The following is a 24,944-nucleotide window of genomic DNA, read 5'->3' on the forward strand; positions in this document are numbered from 1 at the left end:
GTCCCTCTGTTTTAGCCCAGGGGGCTGGGCTGGGATTAGAGAGTTAATAAACCTGATGAGGGACGCACGTGACTGGATCCCTAGTGGTTTAAGTCAGGCTGAGCCCGGTTTTCTGAGGGGGGAGGGGGTTTGCGATCCCTCCCCGCTCGGCTCAAAGTCTGCGCCGCGGCTGGGTCCCCGCAGCCCCGTTATCTGCCGGCCATGGAGGCGCAGGGCTGCCTCTCCTTCTGCCCCAGCGCACCCCCGCCACCGCCCGCAGGCAAAGCCCCCCCAGCTCCAGGCCTGCAGCGGCGCACCTTCCAGGGCACCCAGAAGCTACCGACCCCCCCTCAGCATCACCCGCTTCCCCCGCAGCCCTTGCGGCTCAGCCCCAGGCCGGGCCGCTACCCGGACACGGACCCTCCAGCCCAGGAGAAAGCGGCCCACAAATACCTGGAGTCCCCCAGCCCGAGCCACCAGGCGCTGTCTGTCAACGGGAAGGCTTTCTACCAGGCCGTGGCCGAAGGTAAAGGGGGGTCTGGGCCCTGCACTGGCCTCCCGGGGGCAGGAATAGCCAGGGGTGGGTAAGAAGGGGCCGTGCTGGGAGCGAAGGTGGCCTTGCACACAGGCACCGACGGCCAGGGCTGGGGCAGCCGGACCCGGCGAGGGGGGGACTGTGTGACTTTAGCCAATCTCTCTGAAAAGCGTTACAGAACCACTGCTGGGGAGGAAGAGCCGTTTATGAAACGCATTGCCATCTGTTTCTCCTCTCCCCCTTCCTTCCTGGGATAGCGCTTCCCTTGTCTCTCTGTCTTTCCTTCTTGTCTGTCTGTTTCTTTCTTTCCTTCCTTCTGTTTCCTTCTTTCTTGTCTCTCCTTCCTTACGTTTCTTCCTCTCGTGTTTTCTTTCTTGTATGTGTGTTTCTTTCTTATCTCTATCTCCTTGTCTTGCTTGTCCTCTTCCTTGTCTTTCTTCGCTTTCTTTCTTTCTTGCTTTCTTTCTTGTCTCTCCCTCCTTCCTTCCTTGTTTGTTTGTTTCTTTCCTTCTTTAGTGTACGTCTCCTTCTTTCTTTTTTATTTCCTCGTATGTTCCTTTCTTTCATCTCTCTCTCCTTCCTTGTATACTTATTTCTTTCTCTTCGCATTTTCCCTCCGAGCCCAGTGATTGTATTTCAGACACTATACAGCGGTTCTGGGCTTTTCTCTCATTGTTTTCCAGAGCAATAAGCAGCTCAAATGAACCTGTGCAATCCGCCCCCATCCCTCCCCCCTGCATGGTAGAACTGTCCCGTTTTCTCCCTCATTTCATTCGATTCCAGGGTCGACCCTGCAATCCTCCGGCAAAGCTCCCGTTGAAGCCAAACCTGCAAGGTCGGGGGGTTTCAGAGGGATCTCCGAGCAAATTGCAAATTTCCCACCTCTCGCTTGCAAAGGGGAGGGGGGAACGTGGGACAGAGGACCAGGGAATTTATTTGAACTTAAAACTGAAAAATAAACTTTGTTTGGCAATTCACAGAAATCCCCGCTAATACTCCAGGAAAATCAAACGAGTTGTTTTCTCTGCCGGTTCTCCTTAGCATTGACAAGCACCAAATTGTAATAATCCTCACGGGATCAAACTCCCTGCATTTTTTCAAAGATAGACAAAGCACCGCATAGAGCAAAGAAAGATATTTTACATAGTCCTTCTCGGTCATTCTTCTTTCTTTTCTCTCCTCTCTTTCTGTTTGGCTTCTACACATTTATTCTGTGATCAGCTAGATCAGAAATCGAAGGAACTTTGAAGGGAAAGTATTTTTTTCCCTCTCAATCTTGTTCTGACTCCACATCTTATCCCTCCTTCCCGCATCTGTTTCTATTTGTGTGTGTTTTTAAATTCACTTTCTAAAATGTCTAAACTAATAATAATAATAAAAAAAAGCCCTTCCTGAAATGCTGGAACAGTTATTTCCTTCGTATTTATATTTAACTCTGGGTGGTGGTTTTCTTTCCTTTTCATCTATCGATCTAACTATTTCCATATTTGTTGGATTTTAACAATAATTGGTCATAGATACAAAAGGTCGTCGTCTGTCCCCCCCACGTGCTGCAATATTAAAATTGGGGAAAGGTATATTAGGAAACAAAGGAAAGCAGAGAGAAACGTCTATTGGTGAATGAATGTTGCCTATGATAGACCAATATATCAAGAGGTCAGTTTTCGTTTTATGGACCCCAGGTTAGCTTAAATTATTTGCTATTCCATTGTTAAGTATTACCACGATCAACATTGTGCTTAACAATAGATGTGAACATACTGGGGTTTATTATCACCATAATAATCATCTGCGATGTGCAACGCTGCATAAATCGTGCAGACAAATATTATCGAAATTCATTAAGAATTGCGCTCTTGCCAGCCTCCTGCGCGCAAAGATTTACGCACGGGCTTAATTTTACAGGCAACGGGGGAAATCCTGAGCCCAGTAAAATCAACCGAGAGTTTTGCCATTGACTTCAGCGAGGGCAGAATGTCTCCCCTGTAGGGCAGACCCTGCCCCTTGTAAGTTATTCCCAAAGTTCCCCTTGACTTCAGTGGCGCAGAGTCAGATTTAGTCAAGGAACCAGTGGGCAAAGTTAAGCGTGTGGGCATTCGGACTTTGAGAATCCAGCCGTGTTGGTGCGGGCTCTACCTGGAGAAATAAGAAAGGAATATTATACATACATAGAAATTAGAGTGCCTGTAATTTCTACTGAAAACTGTGGGAAGGAACTGGATGGAGATTGCTCCCACCGCTCCATCCTTTGCTGATGCAGACTGGGGGATCCCGTGTAATAACCCCCTTGTATCTTCCTCGCTCAGGCAAGCAAGCTGTTATTGAAGTCTATGGGAACGAGGAGCACAGGACTGTGGGGTCAAATCCGGGCTCCCCCGGAGTCAATGGGATTTTTGCCGTTGGCTTCGATGCAGCCGGGATTTCACCGCAGCCGGTGTGGACCTGGGCTTTGCTTTTTTTCCCATGCAAAGCGAGCATACCACAGTGATTTTCTCCACCAGCGAAGAGGGCAGTTTCAGAAGCTGAGCAGCGCAAAAGGAGATGGGGGAAATCAGTGCAGAAAATAAAGAATGGAAAAAGCCGAGGCGAGGTGCGAGGGAGGTTGTAAAAGTTCTGGGCTCCTTGGCAATCGCACAAAGCTTTCGAGAGAAGAGAAGCTACTTTCCTGTCTTGACAATTCGCTGCTCACGTTTGTCTCCTTGTCTTTGCCCCGGATAATTGGCATTTGGGGCGCTATTTAAAATCCCCTTATTTATACACTCAGATTACTGCCCAAGAGGATTCGGACAGAGAGGGGTTAAAACACGGAAGGCGAGGGCATTACATTGACTGTGAATGCCGTCCTAATGCTTTGAAAATCTGCAAAGCCCCTTAGATCCTTTGGCCCGAAAACCATCCTGGATATTAATGCCGGGTGATCTATAGCGTTAGATAATGATGAATCCAAACCTACCAGTCTGCAAGCCAAAACACAACGCTGGGGGATAATAATCTAATCTAGAATAGGATTGTTTTTAACGTATTATTATTTCATAATACCTAGCTCTTAAAAATAACCAGACTTGAAAATGATAAAACACAAACAATATATACCTGAAGGATAATACTCTACGGACATTAATGCAACCTAATAAAAGGCAAATAACAACACACACTAACAGACAACATAATGATACCTACCGATACAACAAACTTTGATGATGCTGATGACAGCAGGAAAACAACACAACACACAAAATATTACACAGCTAAAATAATCATCCAGTATAATAATAATCAAATGCCAATTAATTATAACAATGACGGTTGCATTGATGTTAAAATAACTGAATAACAGAACATCAACAATGACTTTCAGCCATAACAATACAGTTATTAAAAAAAGAACAGGAGGACTTGTGGCACCTTAGAGGCTAACAAATTTATTAGAGCATAATAAATGCTCTTGGGGGTTGGACTAGATGACCTTCTGGGGTCCCTTCCAACCCTGATATTCTATGGTAAGTTTTCGTAGGCTACAGCTCACTTCATGGGATGCATAGAATGGAACATACAGTAAGAAGATAGATGTACAGGTTTCAGAGGAGCAGCCCTGTTAGTCTGTATTTCCAAAAAGAAAAGGAGGATTTGTGGCACCTTAGAGACTAACCCATTTATATATACACATACATACAGAAAACATGAAAAGGTGGAGTAAGAGGCCAATTAATTAAGATGAGCTATTATCAGCAAGAGAAAAAACTTTCCTAGTGATAATCAAGATGACCCATTTAGACAGTTGACAAGAAGGCGTGAGGATACCTAACATGGGGAAATAGCTTGAATATGTGTAATGACCCAGCCACTCCCAGTCTCCATTCAAACCCAAGTTAATGGTATCTAGTTTGCATCTTAATTCAGGCTCAGCAGTTTCTCGCTGGTATCTGTTTTTGAAGCTTTTCTGTTGCAGAATTGCCACCCTTAAGTCTTTTACTGAGTGGCCAGAAAAGTTGAAGTGTTCTCCTAGTGTCAGATTTGTGTCCATTTATTCTTTCGCGTAGAGAATATCCAGATTGGCCAATGTTATTGTTCTTCTTTCACTCCATTTTTCACCATTAAATAACCTCTAGACTTCACTGCCACTTATTAATTACTGTTATGGTTAAAAAGTGGCTGTGAGTTCCAACGGTTAATGATCAGTTACTGTTCTTGTTAAAGTGGCCCTGAGTTCCAAGGGTGAGCTCAGGGTGACAATGCAGTCGCATAATAAACTAAAATAATGACACTACATCTTACCGAAAGGAATGCCCTGCAATTGCATCAGGTGTCTCCGTGCTGTTGGGGTTCCCACACATGGATACCCAGCCTGCCCGACCTGCAATTCCTACCCCCCCCCCCCCAGATGTAAATCCTTTTCCCTTCAGATGAGCTTAAGCCCCGTTTCCCATCCCAGCAGCCCAGTCATAGACCCTGGCCCCGCTGCTGAAATCAAAGGCAGAAAACGGGGCATTTGTTGAATCTTCCATTAAAGCGCAGGCCCGAAGGGGGGGGGGGAGCAGGAGCCGCTCCCCGCAGCCCCAGAGCCTGCAAAACGCAAACGCAGCTCGGGCTTATTGTCCCCGCGCTGCTCCGTAAAGCTGGGGAGGAGAGCCCCCTTCTTTGGGCCAGAGAAGCAAGCATTCATCCTTCGCTTTCTCCTTGCTTTGTATGCTCACCTAGGGGCTACAGTACTTCACAAATCAACACTCTCTCCTGGCGCAGCTACTGGCTGTAGGTTTCAGAGGAGCAGCCCTGTTAGTCTGTAGCCCAAAGAGAACAGGGGGACTCGTGGCACCTTAGAGACCAACCCATTTATTTGAGCATCAGCTTTCCTGAGCTACCGCTCCCTTCATCAGAGGATCTAGCATTTGTGCGTCTAAAATATACCCGCGCAAATCCGAGAACATTCCCATCCCATTTGGAAGAGCAGTACCCATATTTTGGCTAAAACCCTAAACGGTTCTGCGTCTCTGTTACCATGTTCCAGTTGCTGAATTAATTTCAAACCTCTATGTACCTCTCTCGATGATGTATTTCCTCGTAGGAACGTCTGTCCATATTTATATCACATGTTAATTCTCAAGAATAATAATTCTCTCATGCTAATTATTCATAATTCTCGATCATTCTCAGTCTGTTAATCCCCAGTCTCTCTCGGTCTCGAGCCACACAAATATGTGTAAAGGGGTAAACAATTCTTCAGATGAAAATAATGTAGGTCTCATGCAAAGTCAGACATTTCTCTGTATTCTAGGCAGAAGTTCGTTCATGTTTATAGAGTCCAAAATGCTGCCGAATTGGATTTGATCTTTTATTGTGTACACACACGCGCATATCCACTTGCATTTATCTATACATATACACACCTGGCGATCCATCACACAGGATAGAGAGATTAGATAGTGCTGGTCAGAAATGCGGTATTTTTTCACACACCCCCCCCAAAAAAAATCAAACAAAATATTTTAATTTCATTTGCTCATGGGGCGGGGGGGGGGATTTTTCCTGTTTTTGATCAAGCAAAAAACCAAAAGAAAAAAAGTGATTTGAAAACAGAAGTTTCAGGTTTTGGTTTCTCATTCGGGGGGAAGCCCAAGAAGATTTCTTGTAACACAAACTAACCTCTTCCATGGCCAGTTTAGTTTGTCCACAATAGCAAAAAATCCATTTTCGTGGGAAAAATTGGATCAGTGGAAACATTTCAACCCGCGGTGATTTATAGAGGCGCGCCCTTCTCTGAGAAAGGCAGCTCTCTGTCTGTGCGTTTCATATTGAACCCAAGTGCGCACTAAATCTGTTCCATTTTACTATCCTTTCCCCCTCTTCTCTTTCATCAGATTCACTTAACACCCTGGCACTTTCCTCCTAAATGAGCCGAGGTGAGGATTACTAGAAACTCAGGGCTGAAATGAAAGGCCCCCCTGCTTCTCTAAGCACAACATAAATTCTGGGACGAATCTTTCTGCGAGTCTCCGCTGGACGGTCTTGAAATATTTAAAGCCAAATTCGGGGCAATCCCTAGCCCTTGATTTCCTTCCCTGCCAGACAGGGTCAGCTGTAGGAAACTATTTACTACGTGGCCCTTCATGTCTGCGCCCTTTGAATCTAGCCCTCCTGATAAAAAACACAGTTTGAGCTTAATTAGAAGCAGTTGGAATGGACGGACCCTTGTAGACTGGCAGGCAGCAGGCTGTGTAAACAACTCTGCCCCTGAGAAAGGGGAAGCAGGTACCGCAAACAAAGGAGAGGAGAGAGAAAGGCTGGGGGGGAGAGAAAGAGAAAAGGTCTGGGTGGAAGAAAAATGGCAGCCCCCACCCCGCTATCAGGAGACAGTTGTAGTCAGAGGTTTACCCAGCAGCCCCAGCGCTGCCCCCCCCCCCCCAAATCATGTTCTCAGCTCCCCCTTTGAAAAGAAAACGGGGGAAGATTCTGGGAGCGGCGAATCTTCTGACCAGGCTCGCTGGGGTTCGCCGCTAAACAGGGGCACGGGCGGAGGAGAAACGGGCCCGCCAGTGCAGAGGGACAAGGGAGCGATTTAAAGTGTGAGAGGGAAAGTTTGACTCTCACTTTTTCCTGCTTTCGTCTCCCGAAGCCGATCTCTCTCATGCGGGGGGTGGCTTCCTTGCTTGTCTTTGGTACAAAAGCAGAGCGGGGAATCACAGCTGTCCCTAGGATTGAGCAAGGACAGACACAAAGCTCCCCCGCCCATAAGGGTCCTGGGCAGAAATCATTCATTCCCTGATGACTTTTCTGCTCCGTTTATTTCCCCAGCGCCCCATGAGATTGCGTGGGACGTACAATTAAAAACAAAACAACAAACAAAAAACCCTCTCCGATTTTTGCTTTGGCCAAGGAAAGAAATTGGCAAGGGAGGAATTGCTTAAGCCAAGAGACATTGACGAGGTGAAATTGACTAGGTTTGATGCCTGGTTAGTCCACAGGCTAACCGGAGCAGGGCCAGGTCTCCCTTGACTTCTTAGCGCGCCCAGATACCGCGGTGATGGCTGAGTATACAGGCCTGTATCCATTTCCTCCCCACGGCGGGAGAGTTTCTCTCTTGCCCCCATCCCTCGAATAATGGTCTCCGCGTTTTTCCCCTTTACCCGAGAATTGTGGAGCTGTTCCCCAGCGGCTCACCCTGCCAGCTTCATAACCCGTCTGTCTTCTCTGAGTCGAAAGAGCCCATCAAAATACACACGGGAAACTCTCTAGCACCGCGGAGCCACTTCTTCTCTCGTCTCTGATTTTCTTTATTACCCTGCCTGATTGATTTAGGTCCCCGTGTTGCTGTGTATAAATCCGCAGACTCCATAGAAATGGAGTGTGTGTTAAAGAGAAGCAGCTGGAGAAAAACGGCAGGATCATTTTGTTGATCAGATTTGGGGGGGGGGCATCACCCTAATTTGGGGGATCAATTCAGCCCAAGGATCTTTCCATGCTCAACAGAACAATCTCCCATCTCTTTACATAACAGTTGGGGTCACCCCCCTCGTTGCAAATTTAAAAATATAATCTCAGCTAAGGGCATTGCTAAATTTTGTCCCATTGATCGCCCTTCAATCCTGAATGTTTGCCTCTGTTGAGACCTGGGGAAATAAAATTGGGAAAACCCAGGACTTTGTATTTTTATCCATCCCAACTATCTAATTTAATTGCTATATCGGTCGCTATGTATTTGAAATAGCTCGATAAACATAGCTGTGGAAAAGAGAGAAAGCTCTCTAAAGTGTCCTGTTGTCTACCTCCAGAGAAAACATTGCCCCCGGTGGGAATTAGTCAAAACAACTAACTCAGTCTCGGCTGTTCGGATAAACCCCAAATTGGTTTAATTAAGAGAAATTCCTTAAATAAACCCACTTCCTCGTCTGGGGAGAGAAGGAGCCGATTCGAATTAGAAACGGTTTAAGAGAAAGGGGAGGCGCTGGGTTCCTATTAGGGTTACGTGCACGAATTCCGATTGATTGAGTTCTGTAAATTGATTCAAGGCATCCAGTGAACACAAGAAAGAGTCGACCTTCCTTTTTCAGGTTTAGGTCTAGGTGCAAGATCCCGACTTTAGATCCGGTGTAAATTCGGATCCTGGACGGCCATTCTAGTTCTCCAGAGCCTCGCGGTTGTTCTTGTTTTGTTAAATGAGGTGGAGGAATGAAATGGGACTTCGGGGCGGGTGCGGAGAACGGAAGGGACAGACGAGCCGGCTGACAAGCGAAGAAAGGAAGAGAGAAGCGATGGGGGGGGGGGGAGGAGAAGAAAGGAGGGAGGAGGGGAAAGACAAGACAGAAAGAGGCTACAATGGATCCATTCAAATGAATCTCATGCAATATTTCAAGGTAAACGCTCTGCTTAGCTGCAGGCCCTCGGCGGCCTGGGGTCAGTCACTTTCCAGCAGACATCTGAAAGGAACTTTCTCTCCAGCACCTTCAGACAGGCCGGTCTGCGGCTCACCCCAGCGCCAGCAGCCACCCTGCGGCACCTCGCCTTGGCTGACGCAGAAATTCTTGGGGGGGAGGGAGGGAGGGGCAGAAGCTCTGGGGCTGCTCTGTGAGCCCAGCTGCAAAACAAACCCTGGGACGGAACAGGAATAGCCCACAAGGAAGGCACCAGGCCATACCCCGGGTAGAGGACCCGTCCCATACAGTCTGTCCAGAATCCAGGGACCCTCTCATTCAGTCCGTACCGGATCCATCCCATACAGTCTATACAGAATCCAGGGCCCCACCCATTCAATCCGTACCGGATCCATCCCATACAGTCGCTACAGGATAGCGGGTCACCCCAGACAGTTTATACAGGATCCAGGGCCTGTCCCATGCAATCCGCACTGGATCCATCCCACACAGTCTATACAGGATCCAGGGCCCCACCCATTCAATCCGTACCGGATCCATCCCATACAGGATCCAGGGTCTGTCCCATTTAATCCATACTGGATCCATCCCACACAGTCTACACAGACTGGCAGGTCACTGCATAGAGTCTATACAGGATCCAGGGCCCCTCCCATTCAACCCGTACCGGATCCATCCCATACAGTCTATACAGGATCCAGGGCCTGTCCCATTTAATCCATATCGGATCCATCCCACACAGTCTACACAGACTGGCAGGTCACTGCATAGAGTCTATACAGGATCCAGGGCCCCTCCCATTCAATCCAGACTGGATCCAGTCTATACAGGAGCCAGGGTCCATCCCATTCAACCTATACGAGACCCTGATAAGCAAAGAATATTGGGCCCAATCCTGCCCTCACTGAAGCCCACGACCAAAATCCCCATTTGCCCCCAGTCATGCAGGATCAGGCCCAATATCAAGAAAGCAAGTTAAAGCTCTGTGCCCTGGGGCCCTTTCTGCTGGAGAAAGAGACCGTGATGGGGAGAGGAAACCCCAGAAGGCTGGATGCCATTAGGAAAGAAAGCATTCCCTAGACTGAAACCAGGACCGGAACTTCAGCCCCAGGGCTTCCTCTGGGCATCCCCAACCCCAACTTCCATGGTGTCCACATCTGCTGAGACCAAGTCCTCTTCCTCCCCTGGGCCCCTTTGCCCCATTTGCACCTGCTGAGAGTAATAGCCTGCAGGTGAGTTGAACCAGGTGTGAGGAAAGCAGTTTCCTAGCAACCCCTTTCCCCTGAGGGACTGAGGGGGTAAAATGTCCCAGGCAATGCAGAAATAGGGCACCGAGCAGGTTAAAGGGGCTGGCACGGCAGCTTCAGGGTGGGCCCCACCGAGAGCCCCGGATAACCTGGGAAAGTTTTGCCTGCCCACGTTGGTAAGAGTGCAGGGAACAGTCATCAAGATTCAGGGCCCAGAACATTCCAGGCCTGACCCGTCAACACACCAGCCGTTCCCTGGAACGGGCAGGCCGGGTTGCTGCCCCCTTTGCAGCCTCCCTCACGCTGGTATTTTAGACTTTGGCTTCTGACCAAGAGCCAGGTCCTTGGCTGGCAAAAATCAACAACATTCCACTGGTGACAACGATGCCAATTTCCACCAGCCAAGGGGCTGGCCCCAGAAGACCTTCCCCACTGGTGCAGTTCCCTCTTGTGTTCTGCTTGTCACCATCGCAGCCAAGCGTGTGCTAAAGAGAATGCTCCTGGCTTGCGGCTGGAAAAGACAGCCTGAGTTCCTCTTTCAGTATGTGGCTCTGATTTATTCCCTCCAACACATTTCAGTACAAATTCCAGACACGGGGCGGGGGGAGAAAAATGCAACATAAATATATTGCCACAGACCCCAACGGGCTGTTTTGTATAAAGCAATTCCTCAAACAATTGATGCGGGCTGGGAAATAGATTCCCTAGGCAGTGCCGTTCAAAGGCGCTGGGATCGCTTGCATGGGGAAGTTCTTTCCAAATAGTTTCTGGAGAAAGATTGAGATCTTTGGGGAGCCCCTGGCCTCCTGCACATTTGCAAAGGTGGTAGCTGAGTGGCTGCAAACCCAGGGCGTGCAAGAAGGGAGTCGTCTCCACGCGTCAGGGTTGTGCATTGCGTCTGTTTGCTGCCACACCAGGCAAGATGTTGCTCCGTCGGTGGCGAGACAGATATTGTGTCCATCTCGTCTGGAGATGGAGAAAGAGTGGGGGGAAGCACATTAGGCAGGCTGGGACAATCTCATCTTGGCTGTGCTTCGGGACAGATCCTCAATGGGTGTAAATAAGTGCAACGCCATTGAAGCCGTTGCTGATTTACACCAGCCGAGGCTCTGCCCCTGCAAGGGCACTCCGCCTAACTCATCCCGCTCACTAGCCTCCATTCATCTCACCAACCTCCACTGCTCAGCTGCTCCCCTCCTTACTCTTCATTTCACACCCCTGGCCTCCTGCTTCATTATACCTCACCCATCCCATTGCTAAAGACTCAGAGATCCCTGAAGCAGCAGGCAGCTGGGCAAGCCCTAGAATGAATGGTTCTGCATGCCCTCAATTCCAGTTGGAGGCAAGGGGATCAAAACATCATCAATAATTGTCCTATAATCATAAGAATGGCCGCACTGGGTCAGTCCAATGGTCCATCTAGCCCAGTATCCTGTCTTCCAACAGTGGCCATCATGAGGTGCTTCAGAGGGAATCATAGAATATCAGGGTTGGAAGGGACCTCAGGAGGTCATCTAGTCCAACCCCCCTGCTCAAAGCAGGACCAATCCCCAATTTTCCCCACAGATCCTAAAAGGACCCCTCAAGGATTGAACGCACAACCCTGGGTTTAAGCAGGCCAGTGCTCCAACCACTGAGCTATCCCTCCCCAAACGAACAGAACAGGGCAATTATAGTGATCCATCCCCTGTGCTCCACTCGCAGCTTCTGGCAAAAAAGAAGCTAGGGCCATTCAGAGCATAGGGTTGCATCCCTGCCCATCCTGGCTAATAGCCATTGATGGACCTATCCTTCATGAACTGATCTAATTCTTTTTTAAAACCAGTTATACTTTTGGCCTTTACAACGTCCCCTGGCAACAACTTTCACAGACTGGCTGTGTGTTGTGTGAAGAAGTACACTTTCTTTTAAACCTGCTGCCTATTAATTTCATTGGGTGACCCCTGGTTCATGTGTTATGTGATGGGGTAAATAACACTTCCCCATTCACTCTCTTCACACCATTCCTGATTTTATAGACCTCTCTCATATCCTCCCGAGTCGTTCCTTTTCTAAGCTGAACAGTGCCACTCCTTTTAATCTCTCCTCATGTGGAAGCTTTTTCCTTCCCCTAATAATTTCTGTTGCCTCTCTCTGTACTCTTTCCAATTCTAATCCCATCTGTTAAATTGACAGGAGACACACATGTACCATGCTCTAGGCCAATGCAGATAACAGAATCTCTCTCTGTTTTAATAAAAGAACAGGAGCACTTGTGACACCTTAGAGACTAATAAATTTATTAGAGCAAAAGCTTTCACGGGCTACAGCCCACTTCATCGGATGCATAGAATGGAACATAGAGTAAGAAGATGTATATACATACAGATAAGTTGGAAGTTGCCATACAAACTGTGAGAGGCTAATTAGTTAAGATGAGCTATTATCAGCAGGAGAAAAAAAACTTTCATAGTGATAATCAAGATGGTCCATTTAGACAGTTGACAAGAAGGTGTGAGGATACTTAACATGGGGAATTAGATTGAATATGTGTAAAGAGCCAGCCACTCCAAGTTTTATTAACTTCAAACCCAAGTTAATGGTATCTAGTTTGCATATTAATTCAAGCTCAGCAGTTTCTCCTTGGAGTCTGTTTTTGAAGCTTTTCTGTTGCAAAATTGCCACCCTTAAGTCTTTTACTGAGTGGCCAGAGAGGTTGAAGTGTTCTCCTATCGGTTTTTGAATGTTATGATTCCTGATCTCAGATTTGTGTCCATTGATTCTTTTGCATAGAGACTGTCCAGTTTGGCCAATGTACATGGCAGAGGGGCATTGCTGGCACATGATGGCATATATCACATTGGTAGATGTGCAGGTGAACAAGCCCCTGCTGGTGTGGCTAATGTGATTAGGTCCTATGATGGTGTCACTTGAATAAATATGTGGACAGAGTTGGCATAGGGCTTCGTTGCAAGGATAGGTTCCTGGGTTAGTGTTTTTGTTGTGTGGTGTGTGGTTGCTGGAGAGTATTTGCTTCAGGTTGGGGGGCTGTCTGTAAGTGAGGACTGGTCTGTCTTTCAAGATCTGTGAGAGTGAGGGATCATTTTTCAGGATAGGTTCTAAATCTGTGATGATGCGTTGGAGAGGTTTTAGTTGGGGCTGAAGGTGATGGCTAGTGGCGTTCTGTTGTTTTCTTTGTTGGGCCTGTCCTGCAGTAGGTGACTTCTGGGTACTCTTCTGGCTCTGTCAATCTGTTTTTTCACTTCAGCCAGTGGGTATTGTAGTTGTAAGAACGCTTGATAGAGATCTTGTAGGTGTTTGTCTCTGTCTGAGGGGTTGGAGCAAATGCAATTGTATCGTGGAGCTTGGCTATAGACAATGGATCATGTGGTTTGTCCTGGATGGAAGCTGGAGGCATGTACGTAAGTATAGCGGTCAGTAGGTTTCCAGTATAGGGTGGTGTTTATGTGACAGTCGCTTATTAGCACCGTAGTGTCTAGGAAGTGGATCTCTTGTGTGGACTGGTCCAGGCTGAGGTTGACGGTGGGATGGAAATTGTTGAAATCATGATGGAATTCCTATGTGGCCTCCATCACATTAGTACCCAAGTGACTCTCACTCTTTAAGGAAGGAGCTAGGAAGGGCTATTACCTCTATTTGACAGAAGGGGAACTGAGACACAGGGTTGCTTGACTTGCCCAAGGTCACACAGAGCTCAGTGGCAGAGCAGAGAACTGAACTCTGGTCTCCTGAGTCGCTGTCTACTACCCAAAAAGGTGTTGTAACCCTAGCCCTTCATTGGCTTCCCCCAGGAGAAAACCTGGGCCTCACTCGCTGGCTCTGAGCTTTCACCTATTCCCCAACAGAGGAGTAGTCTTTCCCCTCTGGGTATATTGCAGTCGTCGGCAAGATGGATTTGGACCCACTATCTGTCCTGGTGTGTCTTCCCCCTTTTAATGATTTCATCCACAAATCCCACCAGCCCTGCCTTCCCCCACCCCAAGGCTGAGCCATTCAGTTACAGGAGTCCTTAATTCTTGCCTGATGGGGCACGGAGGAGATTTCCCCCCAGAAATACAGGCCCTAATCTCTCTGCACCCGCCCCAGACCCGTGGTGCTGTTTCAGTGTTTAAGGGGGAACTTGGAATGTGTGCTCCATGAATTTATTCAGAGCCAGCAGCCAAGCTCCTGGGTCCGGAATAGTTTAGAACATCCACAGAGAGCAACGTTTGAGGGGTAGGGGAAGCAAGCAACATCATGGCTCTGTGATTCCTTAACCCACTGCTCTGTGTGTTCCCACTGCAGCTGGAACGAAAAGCGCCAAAGGGCAGGGGTACCACCCCGTGCCCACAGACTGCAGAGCCCAGCTGGAAGAAGCCCCTGATCTCAGCTGCTCCCCGGCTGCTTCTCTGGGCAGCTTGAGGGAGCACATCTCCCCCGAGCTCACTGACGCCATGGAGCTAACCAAGAACAAGAACAAGAAGAGAAGGAACAGGACGACCTTCAGCACCTTCCAACTGGAAGAGCTGGAGAAGGTCTTCCAGAAAACCCATTACCCCGATGTGTATGCCAGGGAGCAGCTGGCACTGAGGACAGACCTAACAGAAGCCAGGGTCCAGGTAAGAGAACGAGGGGCAGGCAGGGGATTGGTCCTGCTTTGAGCAGGGGGTTGGACGAGATGACCTCCTGAGGTCCCTTCCAACCCTGATCTTCTATGATTTCTGCAAGGCCCCCTGCTCCTTTCCACAAAGTAAAGTGGCCTTTGCCACCCTACTAATCACTTCACCTGGGATTGTACAAGCCAAGCAGGGGCAGGCCAGGTTGGTACTTGGATTGGAAGATTGCCAAGAGATGCTTACATAGTGTCAGTGTTCCTTCTTCTGTCTCTGAAACGAACACAGCCTGGTGCTATAGGGCGCTGTCTGCTGGAGTACCAGCTTTGTAAAATGGAGGGAGCCACGGCCATTTGGGCCCATTAAATATCCCATTGTGGTATTTTGGCCTAGAGAAGGCTGGTTAATCCCAGCGTCCAGGGCAAATTCCAGTCGGAATAATTACATTGTAACCGATCTTTCTCTAGCAATCGTCTCATGTTCTAAAGTGCTCGGCATTGTACTGGACCTAGGCACAAGCCTGTCTCCCTGAAGTCCGCCTGTATTCTCAGATGGCTATGAAAGCCATCTTTACCTCTTTTCCTAAAAGGCCAAGAAGCATTCCTGTAGGGTCTGCTGTTAAACTTCTGCCACATTCCACCCTCCGTAATATCTTTTATTGGACCAATTTCTGGAACCCACACAGGGTATCGTCAAACAACTTCAAGCCCATAATCGACAGGGACCACATCCTGAACCCACTCTGAACCCATGAACCTTCTCTAAAACCGCTCCTCTGGCTTCAAACAACCCCCCAGACTCACCAAGCTCACTATCCGAAGCAAGCTTCTCACAGACCAAGACACACCAAGTCAAAGCAGCACTAGACCCTGTCATAACAACAGATGCAAAACCTGCAGACATATCTCTACTGCTACAATGATAAATCCCCCCCACACACACACACACCACACTTTTCAAGGTCCCTGGGTCCTACATATGCCTATCACAACATGGGGCATACCTCATCCATTGCATCAAATGCCTCAACAACTTGAAACCAGACAATCACTATGCTCTCAAAAAGAAAAGGAGGACTTGTGGCACCTTAGAGACTAACCAATTTGTTAGTCTCTAAGGTGCCACAAGTCCTCCTTTTCTTTTTGCGAATACAGACTAACACGGCTGCTACTCTGAAACCTATGCTCTCAAATGAACTCACATAGAAAAATCATAAAAGAAACACTCCCTGTCACCTGCGGGTGAAAACTTTTCACAAAACGACCACTCTATAGGTGACCTCTCAGTCCTAGTCCTCAAAGGACACCTGCACAATACCTTCTAAAGACAGGCCTGGGAGCTTAAATTCAGAACTTTGCAAGATGCTAAAAGCCATGGACACTGGATTTACTTCTCATAACAAAAATCTGTAACTCACTATCCCTCCTTTGTTCTGTGACTGTAGAGGTGTTAATTGCCCTCTTCATCTTGAATGGTCTCTTGCAACATGTGTTAAATTCTTATGCTTACCAAGCTGTTCCATCTTGTATTTAGCTGTGATACTTAAATTTCCCAGACCTGAAGAGGAGCTCTGTGTAGCTCCAAAGTTTGTCTCTTTCAACAACAACAGTTCGTCCAATAAAGGATACTACACCTCACCCACCTTGTGTCTCTCATATCCTGGGACCAACATGGCTACAACAACTCTGCAAACAAAGTTTAAACTCTTGTTCAATGTCTTTCTTTTAATAACAGCACCATCTTGCATTTATACAGCACCTTTCAACCCAGCTAAAGGGTTTCTACCACTGGCATCCCCAGGACATGCATAGGGACTGGACTGGAGTGGATAACTTATCCCTTCGCTGAATGGAGAGGCCACGCCAAGGAGACCTGGGCATACAGCTTGGAGCAGCCCAGCTTTTCCTCTGGCACCCCCTTCACATCAGCAGGGTTAACTCTCCCCACAGGCATTGGCATGTGGTTTCAGTCTCACACTGGAAAGCCAGAAAAGTTGGCTTGCAGGAATGCCTCTAGGAATGTGCAAAATGAAGTGAGTGCGAGTGATGATCGAAAGCAACAGGAGAAACTGGCGCTCAGAGCTACAAACACACATCTGGACAGGAATCCGCGCAGCCTCGCCACTCTGGTTATTAAATATCACTGTAGAGGACGAGCCAGTCTGCAAATGTAATGCTGGGTGAGGGAGAATGTCCCGTCAGCGGAGAGGGGGATGTAACAGGCCAGTGTGTCTGAGCCCGCGCTCATATGCGGGGACTCCACCAGGATATGCTTTGTCACCCAGCCTGCCACAGCTACAGAGTTAGCTGGGAAGCACATTCTGAGGCAGGATGGGTTCTGGGGAGAAGCTAGTGGTGTCCCCTGGTGGCAGCCGTCGGAGGAGACTAAGGAGAGTTGAAGCAAGTGTGATGGAAAGGAGGCTGCGGTTGTTTGCTTTGGGGACAGAATAATAATAATTCCTAGTTTTTATACAGCACTTTTCATTTAGAGACCTCAAAGCACTTTACAGAGGAGGTCAGTAGCATTCTTCCCATTTTACAGGTGGGTAAACTGAGGCACAGGGAGGTGAAGTGACTTACCAGCTCAGGGCAGAAATGGATGTAGAGTTTAAAGGAACGGGACGTTGTGAGATGGGTGTGGAGAGCCAGATCTGAAAGGGCCCAGAGTTTGGTCCCAGGGTTTTGGTTTGGCCTGTTACACAGTTAGGGGCCGGTCAGAAAGTTCTAATCTGGATCTGAATGGTTCAGGGACACCTGGATCTCAGACTGAGGCTTGGGTTCATCTCTAACAGTCAGTGCTGCAGCTAGTGGAATAAGCGAAGAGTCAGAAAGAGGTCAGCCAAGGAGAGGCCCTCCTAGCTATAGACTCAGATTTTAAGCCCAGAAGGTGCCCATCTAGTCTGACCTTCTGCACAGCAAAAGCCAGAGACCCTCCCCCAGTGATTCCCTGCATCAAGCCCATAGGAAGATACCTGCAATGCTATCTTGGGAAATTCCCCTGAATGCAGTTATTTGAGGTGGTAACTGAAGTGCTAGCAACCTCAGACTGGCACTTCCTGAGACAGCCCCACTGAAACCTCAGCATCTCTAGCGCCTGCCAGAGACACCGTTACCAGCATCTTGCTAGATAGCACCAAACTGCCGTCATCATCCGAGGCTTGCACCATCACTGCATCCCAGGACAGTGATGCCTGTACCATCAGACGGAGAACCCGCAGCTAGTTCCTCCAGGCCGAGGCTAGACCCCTGTGAATATACTCACTGTTAATGGACTGGAGTACATCAGAATAGAAGCAGCTTGGGGAAATCTGAGACCCAGGAACGCATGAATAGAGGTTGTGTGTGTGGTAACCGCCTGTAGGCTGCAGCTATTCATAGGAAGCATCTGACTACTTCCAGAGGGTGGGTCCATTTTACAGTAGAACAGCTACAGCGTTGTGGGTGCTTCCTACATCAACGGAAGAGTTTCCCCATCACTGTAATTAATTCACCTCTCTGCAAGGCAGTAGCTAGGTGGACGGAAGACTTCTTCCATCAACCTCGTTGCGCCTACAGTGAGGGTAAGATCAAGCTAACTATGTCGTACCGGGGCGAATTTTTTCACAGCCCTGAGTGATGGAGCTAGGCCAACTTAATTTGTGGGCGTAGACAAGGCCATAACGAGGATATAAAAATAAGTAGTCACCCCAGGAACCTGTGCTCTGTATGTTATGGGAGAGAAAGGACGTCTTCCTCCTTTCTGCTGTTGAATTCAGTGCCAGTTAAAAGGCAGACAGCCCTGGAGACTGAAGTCCTTTTGTTATCCAGAGAGCAGGTACAGCAAGGGAAAGCAGCATAAGCTTGCTCCAAACTCCATCTGACAGATGAGCCTCAGCCATGAACTGGAGGGACCAGCCCTACTGCTGTCATCTCTCCATGGTCCATTCAACCCTTGGCACCTCTGAGACTGCCAACAAGGGGGCGAGATAGCGATGGTATCACTAGGGCTCCTTGTGTGCTGTAGATGCCTGTCAGCTAGGAACCGGACCGACAGCCACCAGACACATCGTGGCAAAGGCTTTCAGACGCTGCCGATCTGCACAGCATCGGATCTGCTGGCCACAAGACGAAGGGCTCCATGCCTCGGTATCAACCCACCGCTCACAGCCCATGCTCTTAAAGGATCAGTTTGACGAAGTGACTCACCAGCCAGTGCGTTGCCTTGTGGCTGGGTATGATGCTGTTGGTTTTTCCCTCTCCATTGCCGCACTGACCAGCCCTCAGGTCTGCCGGTGGCCCTTGGTCCCGTGACTCAGCCCTCCAGCCAGGTCAATTTCTAATCTCACCCCTTCTGAGTTAAGGGGGAGACGAGTCCAATAACAGTCCAGCAGCCTTCTGCCAGGGCTCCAGCCCGACTCTAGGCCAACTATGGCTCTTGCCCAGGACCTTCACCAGGCCTTTCCATGGTGGCCTATAGAGACTGGATTCCCTACCTCTAGTCTGGGTTCCAGCCCAGGACCCTGGAGCAGATCTGCTTCTAAGATCTGCTTCTTCTGACCTCTTCCTTCTTCCCCAGTCTTCTTCCTACTGTGGCCCGCCTCTAGGCCTTTTCCCCCAGCCCTCGGGGAATGGTAACATAAGACAGACACAATGCAAAAATAGCCCAGACACATCCCTGGTCTCCCTCCTCTGGGGGGACACTGGATAAGCCATGGCCCTGCTCAGCATCCTCCGGGTAGCATTTGCAGTAACCCTCTGCCAGCTTTGGCTCCGTGGTGCTTCTTGCTGGGAGTTAGTTGGGAGAGATCTGTCCACCTCCCTAGGCTTGGCCCTCTTCAACTGGGCTTTTCCCTTTTAAGGCTCCTCTCCTCCATGGTTGACATGCCTGACCCCAAAGCTGTTCCTTCAACCCCTTCTTGCCTGGTGTGGGGCTTGTACAGCCCATCACCAACATCACAATGGAAGGTAACTTTCTGGGGCTAGCTGGTTTCATCTGGGCTAAGGTAAGACTTGGGCTCAATCCTTTTGTCAGGCCATGGGTGGAAATGTGTTTGGTGGTCTTGTACCAACCCCGAATGGGACCAGAAATGAACCCAGGAGACCACCACGGAATCTAGCGCTCCGAATGGTCTCCATAAATGAGAGCAATAGGGATGGTGCAGTCGCGGTGCCAGGTGAGGACCGAGGTGCACTGGAAGATGGAAGCTTGCCCAGTGCTCACCCTGCCAGTGCCTCCATCCCCTCGCCAAAATCACATGCACCATATGGACCCATTTATAGCTCAGATAGGAACCAATGCATGCAAGTACCCCACATTCCACTGCAGGGTCCCCTAAACCCACTTACCAGACAAAATAAGTTTTGTGCTAATAAAGTGGCAGAGTCCGCTACACCATACCCCATATGCCAGTGGAACCCCGGACACTGCACTGCCCCCTAAGGCCCAGACAGATACCAACATAAACCCTGTATTCCTTGGGTGTCTCCAGTCTCCTGCCCCCCCGTAAGGTCATGATAGGTCTAAAGTTGATCACTTTCAGTTGGGTCCCTGCTGGGTCTGACCCTTGGCTGTTTCAGTGTCTCTGTGTTGATTGACAGTCTCAGCTCACCTGGGATTTGCACTGTTCCCCCAGGTTTGGTTCCAGAACCGGAGAGCAAAGTGGCGGAAACGAGAACGTTATGGGAAAATCCAGGAGGCGAGAAATCCCTTCGTGGCCACCTATGACATCTCTGCCCTGCCCAGGGCTGAAAACTACCCTCAGGTACTGAGACAGAATCAGGAACAGTGGCCAGACCTCACCCTCATCAGAACGTGCTGCGCCAAATTAGGATTTCACGTCCATGAGCGTAAATCTAGATTAGCTCCACTCAAATCAATGCAGTTACTTCAGATTGACACCATGTAAATGAGAAGACAAGGGGGCCCTAATCTCCCTCATAAAGGGAGAATAATGCAGCAGATCAGAGTGACACCATATTACGCCCCATTTCCAAGCCTTTTGAATCGCTTCACTGGGGAATCTCACACTTCCCCAGTATCCCCCTAAGCCCTTGGCCCCGCAGACCAGGGATAAACACAGCAGAATAGCCCGACTGGTGCTGCCTTCACATTCACCCTTCATATTTCTAAGACAGCTGGGAGAAATTTTTCCAGATTAAACATTTTTTTCCCCCTGAAAAATGCAGATTTGGGTCGACCAAAACATTTCGCATCGAATTCACCAAATTGTTTCAGTCAGAAACAAACAAACCCTTCAGAAAAAGTCAAAACATTTCATTTCAACATTTTTGAAATGAAACGTTTTGATGCAAAATGACTTTTTGTTTCCAATTTTACTTTTATGAATTATTTTAACAGGTAAAAAACCAACCCCCCCCCACATCTTCAAAATGAAACAAACTGGTTCATTTGACCCCAAAACATTATTTTATTTTTGTTCTTCAGTTCAGCCAAATCACCAGGAACAAACAAACAAAAATCATAGTTACTGGCTAAGCTCTATTTTCTAATGCCCTGGAGACACTTCTCTTGTCCCCCAGTGCTCCTGGCCAGAGTCAACTAAAGACAAGTCTGGCCCCTCTCAGAAACTCCATCCCAGATTTTACACCACCCCCTGCACATGCTGGAATAGGACTTTGGGAGCGTGATCATTTCTCTCTGGAGCCCCATACAGCGTGGGCATGATCAATTTCATGAGTGACCCCCTAGTTTTCGAGTGCCAAATGCGTGTATCCAAACACACCAGAACTCTGGGGCACTGGAAAGACAGTGTTGACTGAGTACTTAAGACCATTTCTACCATTGAATGTCACCCAGTAATTAGTGGACCCCTCTAAGATTTCTGCTCTCTGCCCTCTCATTAGGTGCCCGATCACACAAAGTTGGTGGGATTTAAGGGCACTCACAGGTTCGGGTCAAATGTTCCAGGGCAGAAGAACGTGCAGCTCCGGCATTGGGAGTTATGTAGCAAGGAACCCACCGCTCCTCGCAGTGTTATCCCCGGGGCTCTCCTATGCCCTGGGAACACCAGACCTAAATTGCGTCCTTAAATTACGTAACACCCTTTTTTGCTGATTTTCAAGACCCGCCCAGCCCTTGTAAACATTTTGCAAAACTGAAACAAACGAGCAGAGTTAAGGACCCAGCCACTCCTTACTGTGCGATGTAATTTATGGACAGCCCCTTTTCCCTCCCAACAATTTATCGATGGAGAATACCGTTTCCACAACATTTGACATTTTCGACGGGGAAATTTTGTTTTTTTCTGAAATTTTCTGATTTTTGGTTAAGCAAAACTGAAACAAACTATTTGGGGCCAATTCAACTTGAAACAGCATTTCCCTATTGTGGGGCATTGCCTCACGGGAGTTGTAGGTAGAAGGCCTGATGCCCCCATGCTCTCCTATGGGCCAGTTTTCCTGGCTAGATGACATCTTTGTAGAAGGGTCAACTCACTGCTGGAGCGCCCCCTCGTGGCTGGGCATGGTGTAGTAATGCTTTTCCCTCTAGCACCGCTGCCGACATTCGCTTTGGTCCTGCAGGGTCTGTCTTCTCGTGACGCTGGCCTCCAGCCAGATCATGTTTTAATTCCACCCTTTCCAGGGGAACAGAAAGTTCAACACAGAACAGTCCAGTGTCATTACAAAAGGCCTTTGGCCCCCAGCTCTGGGTGACATGGTGTATACACCCTTTTCTCAGGGCTTCCAGCAGTCTATATCCCCTTCTCAGGGGCTTCCCCACCTTCCCCAGTGACTGGTGGGGGAAGCCCAGACCCACTTTCTATGCTGGGTTCCAGTCCAGGGACCCTATCCCTGCAGCCAAGGTCTGCTCCTTCAAACTGCTGTCTCCTGGACTTTCATCCTACTGTAGCCTCTCCCACAGCCTCTCTAAATTCACCCTTCGTTCAGGGCAGGATTCTCCTCGGGAATCCCCCAACATATCCCAAACTTAAACCAACTTCTCGGGCTTGACCTTTCATCCCTCCTAAGTTTCTCTTGCTCAGTTCCTCAGAGGAACTCCTCCCTGGGCTCGACCCCTGGAAGTCCAGATTTTCTGCCCCTTTATCAGGGCTCATCACCAGAGCCTGTTACACCCCTGTGCCTGCTCCATATCTCTCTCGGCCTCCTAGTAGACTTCTCTACTCAGGAGGGGATCCCAGGGCCAACTCTTCCGCTCTGGGCTTCCTTCTTGACTCTCCAGTCTCTCCACGCTCGAATCCCAGGGAGTGACCGCACAGTTCTTCCCTCTCACAATGCAGCCCCTTCTGATCTGGGCTTCCTCTCTTTAGTTACCACTTAGCTCCATCCCCAGCTGGGCTTCATCTTAAATAATGCCTGGCCCACCCTGCAGGTGCAGCCAGATGGGTTAATTGGCCTCTGAGGGGGTACACACCCCTGCACAATCTCCCATGATACCACACTATCTCCCCACTGGTGGAGGGGTATCATGTGAAATGTAGTCCATCCAAGGCGTCCAGGAGAGACCGAGGTCCTTCTCAGACCCAAACGGCAACGCCCAAGAGGCAGCGTGCCCCACATGGGAATATAGTTTAATGTTGAATGGACTCATTTTAACACTTGTGACTCGAAATTTCGATGGTTGTTAGGAAAACGGAAACAGAACATTTCGTTTGGGGTCAGTTCAAGATTAAACTGGGATGTTGAACCAGTGGAATTCCCCCTGGGATGGAAATTCTGACTTGCACTCAGCTGCACTCCATCCCCCGCAGCAGGCATGCAGGAGGGACAGCACGCCCTCCAGACCAGTCAGCAGCTAACCCAGCCTTGTCTGTCTGTTTTCCCTTGTTTCAGCTGCAGAATAACCTGTGGCCGAGCGCCGGATCGGGGAGCCCTGCAGGACCCTGCCTCATGCCCCCCGAGAGCATCCCTTCCCCCTGCGTGTCTCCATACCCGCATGCCCATGGGAACATTGCCGGATTCACGGGCATCCCTGGTTCTCCCAACCAACACCCCGGGATCAACAACCTGTACTCCATCCACGGCTTCCCCCCTTCCCTCGGCAGCCACGGCTTTCAGCCCCCGCCGGACAACGACTACAAGTCCCCGGGCCTGGTCACGCTGAGAGTGAAATCCAAAGAGCCCGCCAGCCTGCTTAACTGGACCACGTGATCACCCTGGAAGGAGCTCGGCTGAGGACACAACCCACCCAGCAGGTGGTAGGCAGCTCTTTGAAGCCAACTTTCCACACGGGGTAGAGAGAGCTCCCAGTCTGTGCTCTTCCCTTCCCTTCAGCCTCCCTGCACTCCAGGCCAAGCAGCTGGCACCTCAGACAGGATCCCAGGGCTAATGCGAACTGAGGAGCGCAGCGGCCATCTTTCTCCTTGTCTTGGCGTTGAGGTGTTGGAGTCAGCCCCCAGGAGATTTCTACAGAGGCTGGAAAGCTCTTATTCCAACTCTGATTCCCTCCTTCCAGAATCCCTCAGGCTTGCTCTGCAATGGGACCTTTTTGCCCCACGCTTCCCACTCAGGCTGCCTCCAGGGGGAGCCAAAAGCAGTGGTAGCAACTGCAGGAACCCTAGTGTAGACAAGACCTTATCACCGTGTTGTGTAGACAGTCTCTGTTAGGGTAAAATGCCAGTGGGCCGGAGAGTCCTACCTGTGCTGTGGCCATCACTGGTGGGGTTGAGACATTGTAGGGGGTGGAAACATCCAGTGCAGACCCACACACGCTTCTTCAGGGAAAAGGGACCAGGAATGGCACAGTCAGCTGTCCCCTTAGTTCCCACCCAACCCAATGTCCCCTTCTCCTGAGTGGGAGAAGCCACTGGAGATTCTCCTCCCATAATCCACTGCACCAAGACGCTTCTTCAAAGCCCTGACTCCCCTCCGGCAAGCACTTCCATGGGCAGGGACAGGGTGGGGAAGGAAAGAGGCAGGAGCTGATGGGGTGGGGGTGGTGATGATCCCCCATTTACCATGGAACGCTGGAGTCTGCTGCTATTCACTTTTACTGAGCTGTGCTCTGCTACCTGCCCCTGGTCTTAGCGAGAGGGGAGGGGGGGGGTCCCAAGTATAACCTCACCGAAAGCCCCCACAAAAATACATCCAGCCCAGGAAGGAGAGGAGGGGAGCCGAGCCTCGTCCTGTGTGCAGGGGCTGGATGGGGGATTTGCTCCCAAACTGCAGCTGCTTTAGATGGAGATTTCTTAGTAGAATGGTTTCCCTTTGGTCTGAGCCATTAGCCAGCACCTGAGGCCTTGCTGGGTAAGGGTCGTTTCCAGTAGGAG

At 49.3% G+C, this 24,944-nt stretch overlaps 1 protein-coding gene across 1 annotated transcript; it reads left to right on the forward strand.

Annotated features, from left to right (window-relative positions):
* The first annotated feature begins 201 nt into the window (after window positions 1–201).
* ALX3 (ALX homeobox 3) lies at window positions 202–23,847 on the forward strand. The gene is made up of 4 exons (XM_073320418.1): window positions 202–505; window positions 14,412–14,725; window positions 20,331–20,459; window positions 23,509–23,847. Exons 1-4 carry the CDS (start codon window positions 202–204, stop codon window positions 23,824–23,826), a joined length of 1,065 nt encoding a protein of 354 aa, XP_073176519.1. The 3' UTR covers window positions 23,827–23,847.
* The last annotated feature ends 1,097 nt before the right edge of the window (window positions 23,848–24,944 follow it).

This window comes from Lepidochelys kempii, chromosome 21, assembly GCF_965140265.1.
Source record: "Lepidochelys kempii isolate rLepKem1 chromosome 21, rLepKem1.hap2, whole genome shotgun sequence".
NCBI lineage: Eukaryota > Metazoa > Chordata > Testudines > Cheloniidae > Lepidochelys > Lepidochelys kempii.